The sequence below is a fragment of the Gadus chalcogrammus genome, chromosome 13 (assembly GCF_026213295.1).
Source record: "Gadus chalcogrammus isolate NIFS_2021 chromosome 13, NIFS_Gcha_1.0, whole genome shotgun sequence".
Classification (NCBI taxonomy): domain Eukaryota; kingdom Metazoa; phylum Chordata; class Actinopteri; order Gadiformes; family Gadidae; genus Gadus; species Gadus chalcogrammus.
In genome coordinates, this window is record NC_079424.1 from 15,255,099 (window position 1) to 15,268,520 (window position 13,422).

Below are 13,422 nucleotides of genomic sequence, written 5' to 3' on the forward strand. Positions count from 1 at the left end.
AGAGAGGCATACAGAGAGAGATACCAAATACTTGTACCATGTAAAGCATGCGGATTGGGTGACGAGGGGCAGAGCGTTCCCCGGGGAGCTGAGTGGGGAATAGCTTGCTGATGATCCAGACGCAGCTATTAAAGGATCGCGGCTCTCCTGAGTCATCCCTGTGGAAAGGGACTTGTGTAACGTAGACTTTAGCAGGTGGAGAGAAGGTGGCCATTTCTGGACCAAGGGAAGCAAAAAAAATTAAACTATACAGGGAAATGTCTTATTGTTTGAAAAAGCGCTATATCTGCCCTTTCCATTTTTTAACTCTGTTAAATAAGCTTCTGAACCACACAATATTCCACAGTGAAGTTAACATATTTTATTTCTTTAAGTGCCATTCATGCATATTGGGGAAAGGGGCGGGATGGGCGGTGGTATCGACAATTTTAATAACACTTGAATTATTTATAGCACTAAACCAATACAAAGTAGCTGTGTCACCTCAATGGACAGCAAAAGTAATAAACCGTGCAATAACCAAAAGGACAGAAACAAGATAAACGAGGGGAAAAAACAACAAATACGAGAAATGACAAAGACAAAATCAAAAAAACAAAAAACAAAAATATATATTATCAACATTGAAACACTGAATGTAGAACCATAGTACAGGTAAAAGGTAGTGTCACACAAAAAGCCAACGCATTTTCATCACATATATACAATATAGATATATACATACTGTGTCACCCTCTGTCTGGACAATAACAAAATATTCTTCTCTTTTTTTAAACCCTCTTCTCGTTCTTGAATACGCCCCACCCCTCACCTTGATGCCCCACCCCAAGGAGGGGAAAAAACGGATGATTGAAAAGACATCTATTTACAAGAAGCACTACATCACACCAGCACTGAATAAAATAGGCCTCAATCAGCAGTACTTGTTGGCAGTTCTCTCCCACATTGTAACAAGGCCTTGTTTCTTGTTTCTTCCCCCAACTAATTGTAATCTCTCTGGCAGGTACAACTTCAGCTGGATAATATAACTAAAATATTTTTTTAAGTGTGTTATGTTATGGAACCAAATTTTCTCACACAAGCACACATTCGCACGCACACAACTAAATTAACACATCATTTGATTGCATTCCAGTCTTTGTCTTAGCTTTTCCCTTTTCGTCACATTTACTTAAATCCTCCCATGTGCTCTGCTTGTCGATTAGCTTCACCTGGCGAAAATGGACCAAGTTTGACAAGATACTCCCATTTTCCTTTTTTTTGTCCACAGTTTCCAGGTTATATACATTATAATTTTCAGGAATATAATAATTCCTCATCTTTCCAAAGTGCAGTCCGCTGGTGGACATGACTGCTACACCCACATTTTAGTGACTTAATGAGAATAATCCTTAAAGGTTTTGCCAAGTCAACTGACAAAATATGGTTGAAAGTGTCCGAGAATTACATTTTGGCAGTGAAAAAGAAAAAAAACATTGATCAACAGTTATTAAAAAAAGAACTAAAGACAAGATAGTAGAAAGACTCAAATGCTGGGTCAAATGCATGAAGAGCTGAATTAAACACAACAAAATAACGTAAGTCAACCTTAGCTTAAAACCTGTCTTTGACATTATACTCCTTGCAGAAAACTTGCCACAGTAGGCCTTCAGCTGGATTCTGTCAATCAGAAGAGCTGTATCACCACCGGCATGATTTTAGGTCATAGTTGTCTCTATATCTGCTCCGAAATGATGGTTCCATTAAATTACACCAAGCATTGGACCTAAAAAGTGCCTTCCTTAAATGAACAACAATGTGTTGATTTAAAAACATAATTCAAAAATAAAATCATGATTGTCTTCCATAGATGAGAACTATTGTGACTAGGGCAGTCTCTCACTTGCTAACATACGTGTTATGGAGGGATAAAAGTAAGAGGTTACTGATAGTGTGCAAAGAGCGTATAAAACACTTGGTGCCATCCAGCTGGAGCTATTGATTGAGACCCCGTGCACTACTGGGACGTGATCATGACAGGTTTTCCAGCCCTGCCACTCGCCTTGCTGTTAATGCGCACTTTCCCACATTTGCAAAAGAGAAGAAAAAGATGCATTTTTTCAAATCTTTCATCCATCTGATTTGTGCTCACAGATAGCATAGAAACAGTTGTCACCATCAAAGAAACCCTTTTGAATTACAAAACAAATGACAAAATTCAGTCACACACACACACACACACACACACACTGTATCAAGACTCACATTCTGTATGTTGCAATGATTGTACATTAGCTAAATATGAACACATCGATCATAATAACGCACAATTTGTTTAGTGGGAAAAGGCGTGTCGCTGTAATTTACCTCTCAGATGTGACCATACCACATGAACAGTAGAAGCATGTGATCAATTACATACAGACATTGAACAAATGAAAGGTTATTCCAGATCTTACAGACTACTTTCTCATCAACCATATATTCAGTGATCCCCAGTTGTGTCCTCACCGGGTCTTTCAGGATCTTTGAGAGCAAACAACATTACAATCAAACCAGAGGCACAGCTCTTTCTGATTGGCTGAAATTGTGTCAGGTAATATCAGCCGCCAATAGTTTTTCGTTTTGAATCGGTGTTTGGGGGTTTGGTTAGGTTAGGTTGGATTTGAGTGTTTGGTTCGTCTTTAAACCTAGTTTACTAATCACTCCTCTTTCCAGCCCTTATCATTCAACTATTATTCCATTGTTTGGCATTTTCTATCAATGACTTACAACATTTAAACAATAAACCGTCGCTCCCAAAAGATTCTCACATACCGTACAACCAACGTCCGTTCTTATGTTTAGCAAATGGGCTTTGGTAAAAAGGTTATTTTTATCTTCTCAGGGTTAAAGATGCTGTAGGATGGATCCACTCATTGTAAAGAGACAGAGGCGAGCAGAACATAAAATCGTAAGATCTACGATTTTCCAAAAGTCCCATCCCTGTCCGCTCCCTCCCTCCCCCTGCCTTTCAGAAGTTTTGACTTCACCCACTTGTGTGACAGGTGAGATGGATACCTTGAACCAATCAGGGAAGAGATTCCCTGATTTAAATGAGCTGGGAGCAGTATAAAATCTAAACTGGTCATACAGACACAGGTATTTTCACTGAGCATTTCACCCACTAATAGCTGAGGGATGGCTATGGCGTACCATTAATTAATTAACTAATGAATCTAAACTCAAATTACAGCTCCTGAATCTTCCCGACAGCACCTTCAAATAATGAGGACTGCAGACTTCTTACTGAAGAGACCAAACTCTTCAAACAACCCAGACCAACTCTGAGGTACTGAAGACAAGGAAGGAAATACTGCCGGTATATGCCAACGGTCAGCTGCATCCAGCATACCTTGATGTAGCGGTTACGAAGTTTATCGTTGTCTCTTAGATTTACCATATATATGGATATATATATATCAAAGCCTTTTGAAATCACATTGAACACCCTGTTCAAAAGATCAGTCACTGTACCCATCATCAAACCAACTCAATCGCCATTTGTGTGGGGGAGGGGGGGGGAGTCGAGAAGAGGGGGAGGTTTGGTGGATGCATTTGTCACCCCCCAAACACATATTTCCTTTGATGTTGTTTTCTTAAAAAGAGGCAAATCCAAGAGGCAGGTGAGGTCAAGGTTAACACAAGGAGGGTTTTTTATCACGTTTTTTTTTTTACAAGTGTAACCAGTCACTCAAATCACACAACAGTTAAAAACAGGCGGGGGCGGGGGCGGGGGGGGGGCAGGAAGAGGGCTGTGGGGGCCGGAGGGCAGAGGAGCACATGTTTTTGTATTTTCTTTTTTTCTTCTTTACTCAAGACTGAATATTAACGTGTGCCGCTTTCCTTTAAAACAAGTACGTAAGCAATCACTTTAAACAAGTCCACCGCCGGGATGATGATTGTCTTCAAAGTAACAATATTCATTTCTTTTATTTTGTCGTTTTATGTTGTTTTTTTTGTAGTTTTTTTTTTCTATGTTTCTTTGTTTAAAAAATTGTCAGGACTCTGAGGTTCTCTCTCTCTCTCCCTCTCTCTGTCTTTCAAGGGCAGAAAATGTCCTCAATTCCCCCTGTCCAAGAGGAGTGGCTCCTCGCTGCATCCCGCTCTCGTGCGGCTGCTCAGCTCAGCCTGTGGCTTTCACCTCTGTCTCCTCCGCCACGCCTCCCCTCCCGGCTCCCCGGCCCTCGTTTCCTGGAAGAGGGAGGCGCGGGAGCAGGAGGCGAGGTGGAGCGGGGACACGGGTCAGGGAAGGGGTAAAGGTAGGGGGGGGGGTTAAACGATGGAGTCCCAGTCAAAGTCGTCCTGGATGTCGTCGGCCTGCATGCGGTGCATGGGGAAGTTCCGGCTCGGCATCATGTGCTGCTGGTTCATCTGAGTGTGATGGCCTGAGAGTGAGTGAGACACACAGAGAGAGAGGTAGAGAGAGGTAGAGGTAGATAGAGGTAGAGGTAGAGAGAGGTAGAGGTAGATAGAGGTAGAGGTAGAGAGAGGTAGAGGTAGAGAGAGGTAGAGAGAGGTAGAGGTAGAGGTAGAGAGAGGTAGAGAGAGAGATCGAGAGAGAGAGAGAGAAAGAAAGAGAGGCACAGAACACACATTTGTGAGAGGGACGGACAAAGGGAGAGAATGAGAGAGAAAAAGCATTAAGTATAAGCTTAAGATACAACACACTCAGCTTGAAGCTATGAGTCCTCATGATATGTCGCCGTGGTTGCGTTAAAGAGCTATGGATGATGAGATATCGAAAATAAGGTGCAATGGATGAAGCACTGAGGAAGCGTGGCGCGCCCACCTGTCATGGCAGCTCCTGGGCTGCTCATGGGCGTCATGTGGGGGTAGCCAGGTGGGCCCATCATAGACATGCTCTGTCTGGAGTCCATGTACAGGTTGCCTGTTGAGCACAACAGCAGGTTTACACTAGTGTGTAAGCAAACATGGTAAAACCTGAGAAAAACGAAATCGTATACAGCCAGATTGACATGGTAAAAATGACTATTCTTCTGCTATTTTCTTGTTCAAAATGGTTAGAACCAGGGATGGAACCAGGGATTGAACCAACAAGCTCTACAGAGCCTGCTGCCCATAGCTTCTAACCTTTAACCAAATCTCAAAATGATAAGCCAATGGTCGGGCTCTTTGTATTGCTACACTTGTTGAAGGGCAGATTACTGATTAACCAGGAATGATGAACAACTAGTGGTGAAACATCACAGAAAGTAATTTCTGTTACATTCTATTATAGAAAGTAACAGAAAAAACGTGACCTTATTTTTTCAGATAGCAGAGTAACATCTGAAAACGAAACAGATTAAAATGTCCATCCCTGTGTAGCTAGGTGAAGATATCAAAGAGCCAGGTATTACCTGTGTTGAGGTGCTGACTGGGTTTTGTGGAGTGCATGGCGCCATGGCACACAGGGGGCTGCACTGCCCCTTGTGGCTGGATCACGCCAGTGCGGGCAAAGAATTGGTTGATGGATGAGCAGAGGTCTGCTATCTGAGTGGGCTCCAAGGACCAGTTGTTCAGCTCCGCTTGTCTCATGCTCTCCTTCAAACCTGCGTTGTGCACGTTTGCACATACACACAGGCATATATGCAAATTAGGAACAATAAAAAACACACACACACACACACACACACACAATCAGCTACAGCTTATTATTCCTTTGTCTGGGAAAGCATTTTTCTTCTTGGGTGGTTTTTCATCAGACAGAATACAAAATATTAAGAAAATGCATCTCAAAGCACAGAGACAGTGTGATGGCACAATGAGATCCATAAACACCTCGATCCACTGCTAATAAATCTGAAGTGCGTATAAATTCATTAAGTTCATTACCCTTTTGTGTGTGATATTTAAAACATCCTACCTTGCAATCCTAGACTCTAATTGGATAAACTGACCTGCTGAGCTTGATGTTTTGGTAATTAAACTGAAAGGCGCCGGTGATTTAATTGAAAAGCTCTGTTTAATTAAACTCTTAATCAACTTTACAGTTAACACTGCAGCACGTAATCACGTACTGGTCCAGAGCAGTGTGTCGGCTCAGAGCACGCTCGGTACGCAGACTGTACAGTGCTTTGGTTCCTCGGTCTCTTAGGACAGTCTAGTGTCTTGCACACATTTTTCTATAAAGGCTCCAGCCTATACCGAGATCCAGGGCAGGTTTAGGCTATGGATTGCAATCGGCTGCCTCGGTTACGTTTCCGGCAGAAAGTATATTATTGACGTGAATGCGGTGTCGTTCAAAGAAATTTTGCAAGCCACTGGTATGTCGCTGAGATGCGCGTTTGTGTGGTTAGGAAATCCTTCCTCCTAGCAATTGCCGTCGGTTTTTGCGTTGGAGTGATGAAAGAAATACATAAAAGGGGAAATGGATCTGAGATGCGCACCTTGGAAAGGTGAGAGGTCAACATCCGCCCAGTTGTAGCTGCTGGCGATCCGACAGCTTTCTTTCAGTGCGTCTAGATTGGGGTACCAGTCTGCACACAAACAGACACACAGACACACAGACACACAGACACATAGACATAGACACACAGACACACGATCCATCAGAATGGCCGGTGCATGTCTCTACATTCAATAGTGCTCCCAGCGTTACCTGTGGGAATTACTGTAGGGATGGGGTAAACTTGTTTGTTTGAAAGCACAGCCCTGGGGCTGTAAACATGGCTGTTGTTTTAGGATTGGCTCTCAAAGTGGCATTTCATTTTGAGGCTAAACACATGAACAGACCATAGCAAAAATATTTGTTCATTTGTTTTAATGCATTAATACATAATTATTTAGTGGTTGGTGACCTAGTGCATTTTTCTAAATCAGTTAATTATGCTTTCATTATTCGCTCATTCTATTTAATCCAAAGAGGATGTATGTACTCGCTGTCCTGCGAGTCACCCTGGACAAAACCCTCCACTAAATGGCTCATATTATTATACTTTGTCATTTTAGTGGCCTAACAAAATACTGGCGTAGTGTTGTTAGGCCACTAGGAGGTGCCAGTGGACTCCAGTGATTTCCTTCGTGTGGGATTGCAGCTTTGCTTTGTTCTCATCACACACACACACACCAACACACAACACAAAGCAGGGGTGATTTACCACCGATCAGCATTCAAAACCCAATATTAATGAACACTCATCCACATCCTCTTTTGAAACATGTTTACTTTCTTTGTGTGCCTCTGTGTGTCCTATACCTAGCTCATTAGAGGCCCAAGTGATATCAGGGCACCAATAAGGACCATATTTCTCACAGATTCTCATGAAATTGATATTGATAGTGATAGGATATTTAGTTTATTTGGTCTTCCACCATGAACACCAAATTAATGAGAACTGGAGTAGTTATGTTGTGCTGACGAGATAAAGCCTCACACGGTGACAAAACACGGACCACTTTAAACATATCCAATCGAATCTATCCAAACAAGTAGCCATAAAATCCATAACTATAAATATTTTTCCAACATTGCCCGGTTATCGTCCTCATGGAATAAAGACATCCACCGACACAGGTACAGGAACGAACACACAGGGTGGGCGGTGTGGGGGGTGCACGCAGGTGTGAAGGGAGAAGGGAGAGCACTGGGGGCAGGTCTTACCCGGGTTGCAGGCCATCTGTTGCTGGGCAGGATGGGGCTGGTGGGAGAGGCTCTGGTGCTGCTGGCCGTGCTGCGCCGGGTGTGGCGGGTGCTGCTGCGCCGGGTGCTGCCCGTGGGTTGGGTGCTGCCCGTGGGTGGGGTGCTGGCCGTGGGTGGGGTGCGGCCCGTGCTGGGAGTGGGGTGGTCCGAGCTGGGAGTGCTGTTGGTGTTGGTGCGGATGCTGGCTGTGCTGGCTGTGCTGGCTGAGGGCGGCGGCGGCGTGCTGGGAGAGGTGCTGGCCGTGCGGAGAGCCGTGGCCCGGGTGGGAGAGGGGGACCTGGGTGCCGGCCGCCGTGTGGTTGTTGGCGTGGCTGTTGGGGTGGCTGTTGGCGTGGCTGTTGGCGTGGTTGTTGGACAGGTTGTTCTGGGTGCTGATGGCGCCGCCGCCGCCGCCGGGGGAGTGTTGGTAGGGGCAGGAGGTGTGGGTCTGCTGGGGGGACTCCGACTGCATGCCCATCAGACCTGGAGGTGGAGGAGGGTGCACGGGGTCAGGTGACACACACACACACAGACACACATCACTAGTACAGGCACACACACCCTGCAGCGGACTCAGGGCCGGAACCAAGTGCCCTGCTGAGTTAGGCCAGCTCTACTTGACAAACCACTCCAAAAAAGTCTACTGTTCTTGTTTTAGCGTCTTATTAAAAGCATTTGGACAGGGCTTTCCCAGTTCAGTGGAGATAGATACACAATAGAGAGCAGCAGCAGCCATGCTGCAGCAGCTGAGGGAGTGACTCAGCATTCCTAGTGTCTAACAAGCCTTGGCTGTCATCAACTCGCTCCTTCTCCTCTTTCTCCTCTATTCCCCCCCCCCCCCCACCACCGTTTCTTTACAGTCCATCACGTCGCTGGCTGAGCTCAACTCTCATCTTTGATCCCTCCCGATTATTTGTGAAATGTGAACTTAGCGGGCAGAGCACATACATCTGCAATCCCAACGGCAATCACCCAAGCAGAGCCAGGGCGAGAGTCAGACACACAATGAGAGAGGGAAAGAGCTAGAGAAACACAGGGAGTGAGAGGGAGAGAGAGACAAAGACATACAGGGAGCGAGGGGGAGAGAGAAACACACACAAGACACAGAGAGAGCAAATAGACACATTGAGAGGGGAGAGACGGAGAGAGCGATCGAGACAGAGACAGAGACAGAGACAGAGAGAGCGATCGAGACAGAGACAGAGACAGAGAGAGCGATCGAGACAGACACAGACAGACAGACAGACAGACAGAGCGAGAGGGAGAGACAGAGAGAGAGAGAGAGAGAATAGGGTGAGGGAGAGACAAAGGGGGACAAAGCAACAGAGAGCGAGGTACAGATAGAGACACAGAGGGAGACAGAGAGAGACAGAGAGAGACAGAGACAGAGAGAGGGTTGGCCTAAAGAGCCCCCTCCTAGCGTCCTTCAGGGCTTTGGCACGCTAAACCCATTTCGCTGGAGTGCTTTTAGAGCCGCGCTCCAGCCCCTGCCCGCCGCCAATCCTCCGCAATCGGCGCGCAACACTCACGGCAGGGGTGACAAAGGTGCATCTCTTATCGCCGCCGAAAGCCCATTGTCCAACGGGGGAAATACAGAAAGCAATTAACGCGGCCCCAGAATAATAATGCAAGCTCATTACCTATTATCAAAGCCGGTGAATTAGCTCACTGTCTACGGCGGGCAGAGTGTGAAATCCCCTCGCCCGATTATTTACGCTTTTTAATTGCTAGGGCTTGTCCTGCGAAGAGACTTCACTTGTATGAGGCGTGCAAAATACAAAAATAGTACAAAATAAAAAAAGGTAACAACTTTCAACTAATGAAACATAGATGGTAGATTAAAGAAGGGCAGTGCTTTGAAGGCATTAGCATGAAATGCATTTGATTTGTGAAAGTAGGTTAGACAAGAAAGTGTTTCGTCTGCGCGGCTCGATCTTTTCGAGTGGCCTGTGTTTATCAGTCAATCAAATTATAAAGCAAAAGGCTTTTCTTGCCGTTGCTTAGAACAGGACAGAACAGTCGGGCTTTGGGTGAGCGGCAACCCACCGTTCCTGTGTGATAGGCCTGCATCATCATAGACATTAACATAAGAGCGACAGGGAGCTGTCATTCCGACACATTGAGATTCCTTTCAACGTCGTCTTTGATGAAACGGACTCAATCTTCCCCAGCATGCACATGATAAGGGCATGTTAATGTATCCGTATGCTCGTGTGTGTGTGTGTGCGTGCACTCCGCCACGTTAACACACACACACACACACACACCATGACACTATCCTGAAATACACTGATGTACTTCTACTACTACAGCAATATCAAAGGTTGTTTTTCAGAAAAATGAAATGTGAGGATTTTCCACCTGCTCCGATAGCGGCGCAGCAAAACATACTCCATAGATTTGCACTATAGCCCAGAATGTCTTTTAAATACCTGCTCGCTGAACTCAGCCAACATAATTAGTCCCAAAGGAGCCTCCTCAGCCTCAATCGGCAGGAAAACACGCACGAGCGCGCACACACACACACACACACACACACACACACACACACACACACACACACACACACACACACACACACACACACACACACACACACACACACACACACCACCCCCCCCCCCCCCCCCCCCCCCCCCCCCCAGGTTGAATTATTTTGTAAATTATCTTGTCCCAATGTGTTCCCTGGGCAAAATTGATTTAAAACACGCCGCTCTAATGAAAGAAATATATTCAATCATTATTACATATTTACAAAATATACACGCCGCAATGTGCTTCGCATTGATAAATGACGCTTTGTTCGTTTAGAAGACCCTCACCCTGTTGGCTGAAGGACTGCTCAAAGACGGACTTGTAAAGGCTGCGGAAGGAGGCACTGAGATCTTCAAAGTCCGAGAAGAGGAGCTGCTTGTCCCTCTCCGGCATGCTGTACTGAGGCTGCTGCTGCTGCTGCTGCTGGGGCTGCTGCTGCTGCTGCTGCTGCTGCTGCTGCTGCAGGCTCATGGACTGGGACACGGGTTCTGGAAGGCTGGACACCTGGAGACACGCACGGACACAGACAGGGTTACACATGTGACTGGTGGACATTAGACCTGGCCTGTAAAATGGGCAGTGGGTAGTATGGTTACATTAATAGATGCAGGATGTCCGAAACTACAGCATCCCGGCCGTGAGTTTAAAGGGAGATGTCGTGGAGGTGTAACGAGGGGTCTATTATAGTGTATATCGTGGAGGGGTTTCCCTTGCACTTTCATCATACAACAGGATGCCCCGCATTTAAACTAAGGCTAGAGCATTGGACCAATCACTATTGAGTACAGGTAAGAACGGTCTTCCCCCTCTAAATACACTGATGTCCATACACAGGAGAACGCTGGCCTCAGGAGACCATACAGCACACATAACTTCAACCTAGTGTTTGGAGTGTGAAACGATCACTGGACGATGGACTGATAGCCGAATGTTGATAGCCGAATCATTGATTTAGTCATTGATCAATTAAAAGCAATTGCTTCATTTAAGCAAATATATGGTTGCTTCTAGTAGTTTCACAGTTCTTCTTGGTTGTTCATCAGACACACACATGGACTCCATTATTAATTGTAAACATAGAATGAATAATAAATTAAAAGACCAACCGATTAATTGACAATGGGGATAAGGAGCTCTTAAAGCGTTAAGATGATTCTAATCCAAGACACACTCTCTCAAGTTGACAACGATCCATTCAAGTGGTTTGACCGAGGTTTGGACCAATGCTTTTAGTTTGACGGCTCATCGATTTCTACAGAGCTCTCAGGCACTCTTCAGAGAGGGGAGTGGGGTTGGACCAACAGACCCCAGTTGGCTCGCCCAGCCCCAGAGAGAAAGGGGAGCGAGCGACTCAATTAGACACAAAGCCGATACTCAGGTGCGAGAGCGAAAATATATTTTAAACAAAATCAATAGCAAGGCCTTGTACTCATAAGCACGCTTTATTTTTTTTTGGTGGGGCCATTTATTGTGTGGGTGGTCAATAACCCGCTCCGGCCCCCCTGCTGTGAGAGAGGGCCAGAGATTGGTAGGCCTAGCCTCCAGCAATTAGTGAGGTCTAGCCGGTTCACAGCAGGAAGAGCGACGCTCTGCGATGCTGCACAAGCCGAGACCAGACGAGGTCTTCTTCCAAGGTCCTGGCATAGTGAGACTGGCCGGGCACTCTGATATTTTTATTTTTGTTTCCTACCCCCCCCCCCCCCCCCCCCCCCCCCCTCCCCAATCATTCCATTTTCCCAAGCAAGTAGATGTGGGTATGCTGTCGAAGTGCGTGGCTCTCAGTCTCGCTTGGCAGAGTGAAGAGGGATATAACAATGCAGGAGTGTCTGGGGTGAGCGAGTGTTCGAGGCAGAAAGCCTGCCTCTGCTGAAAGAAAGATAGAGAGAAAGAGAGAGACAGCTAGCCTGTCTCTGCTGAAAGACAAAGAGAGAAAGAGAGAGAAGGAGGGAGGGAGGGAGGGAGGGAGAGAAAGAAGGAGGGAGAAGGAGGGAGAAGGAGGGAGAGAAAGAAGGAGGGAGAAGGAGGGAGAAGGAGGGAGAGAAAGACAGCTAGGCTGTCTCTGCTGAAAGACAAAGAAAGAGAGAGAAGGAGGGAGAAGGAGGGAGAGAAAGACAGCTAGGCTGTCTCTGCTGAAAGACAAAGAGAGACATAGAGAGAGACAGAGACAGAGATAGAGGGATAAAAGCGACAGCAGGCGTGAGAGAGAGAGAGAGAGAGAGAGAGAGAGAGAGAGAGAGAGAGAGAGAGAGAGAGAGAGAGAGAGAGAGAGAGAGAGAGAGAGAGAGAGAGAGAGAGAGAGAGACAGTCTGCCTCTGCTGAAAGACGGAGCGAGAGCAACAGAGGGAGGCTGACAGAGAGAGAAGAGAGAGACGGAGAGACAGAGTGAGCACATCCATCAGGTCGGGGCGATCGATGCCCGGCGCCTGCAGCGAGGAGCTCCTCTCGGATGCGGGTGGACCACACCAAAGCGGGGGCATCTCTGGTGGGAGGACATCAGAGGCAGCAGCTTCTTTGTCTGGCTTCCAAGGAGCGTGCATGCCTGCCCTTGGCCCCCCATGCTCCCCACGCTCCCTGCCCCTCTTTCCTTTAACCCAGTCCTTTCTTGATGTTGCACACACACAGACGCAGACAGGTCCTGCCTGAGCACCGGGCCGCTGCCAGGCATCGGCGGACTCCTATGTAGCCCCCCCCCCCCCCCCTCTGTCGGGTGCCTTTCTGATCACATGAAACAGAGGAGTGTGGTGCGCTGAAGCGGCCGTGTTTGATGAGCGCGGCTGGCGTGCCGCGTGGACCGCAGTCTGGCCGTACGCTGCCTCATCCCAACGTTCATTTAGAGGCCTTTGTGCGGCTCGGGTTGAACCTGAACCATGAGCTGGCAAATGTAAGGAGACAAGAGACGGCGATAGGAAATGTGTTCCCGACCACGGTCAGAGCAGAAAATAATGACGCATTACATAACTATTTTCAGATATGGACAGCCTTTCTTATTGTTTTTTTGCAGTGCATTATAAGCAGACTTTGACTGAAACTAGGATACTTATTGAATGGACCAGACGATATGAACGTATCGTAGCCGTGTGTTAATAACATTGAAAAAATGTGATATGGTATGTGCTGTGTTCCACGTTGTCTTTTAGTTCTGTGTTGTTGTTACCGAGGCGTGGCACTTTAAAAAGAGAGATTGAACGCTGCTATAGAGAAAAATAAAATGTCAGAATGCAGCAGTGTCCTCGTCACGAAATGTG

The 13,422-nt window shown here is 46.5% G+C and overlaps 1 protein-coding gene across 1 annotated transcript in view; it reads right to left on the reverse strand.

Moving 5' to 3' along the window:
- Positions 1–172: 172 nt before the first annotated feature.
- foxj3 (forkhead box J3) overlaps positions 173–13,422 on the reverse strand; it is a 74,583-nt gene continuing 61,333 nt past the window's right edge. The window contains exons 7-12 of the mRNA XM_056605269.1: positions 10,465–10,681; positions 7,625–8,125; positions 6,411–6,500; positions 5,382–5,573; positions 4,811–4,909; positions 173–4,406 (exon numbers count right to left, since the gene is read on the reverse strand). Coding sequence (XP_056461244.1) covers positions 4,294–4,406; positions 4,811–4,909; positions 5,382–5,573; positions 6,411–6,500; positions 7,625–8,125; positions 10,465–10,681 — 1,212 coding nt within the window. The 3' untranslated portion in view covers positions 173–4,293. The remainder of the gene's footprint in view (positions 4,407–4,810; positions 4,910–5,381; positions 5,574–6,410; positions 6,501–7,624; positions 8,126–10,464; positions 10,682–13,422) is intronic.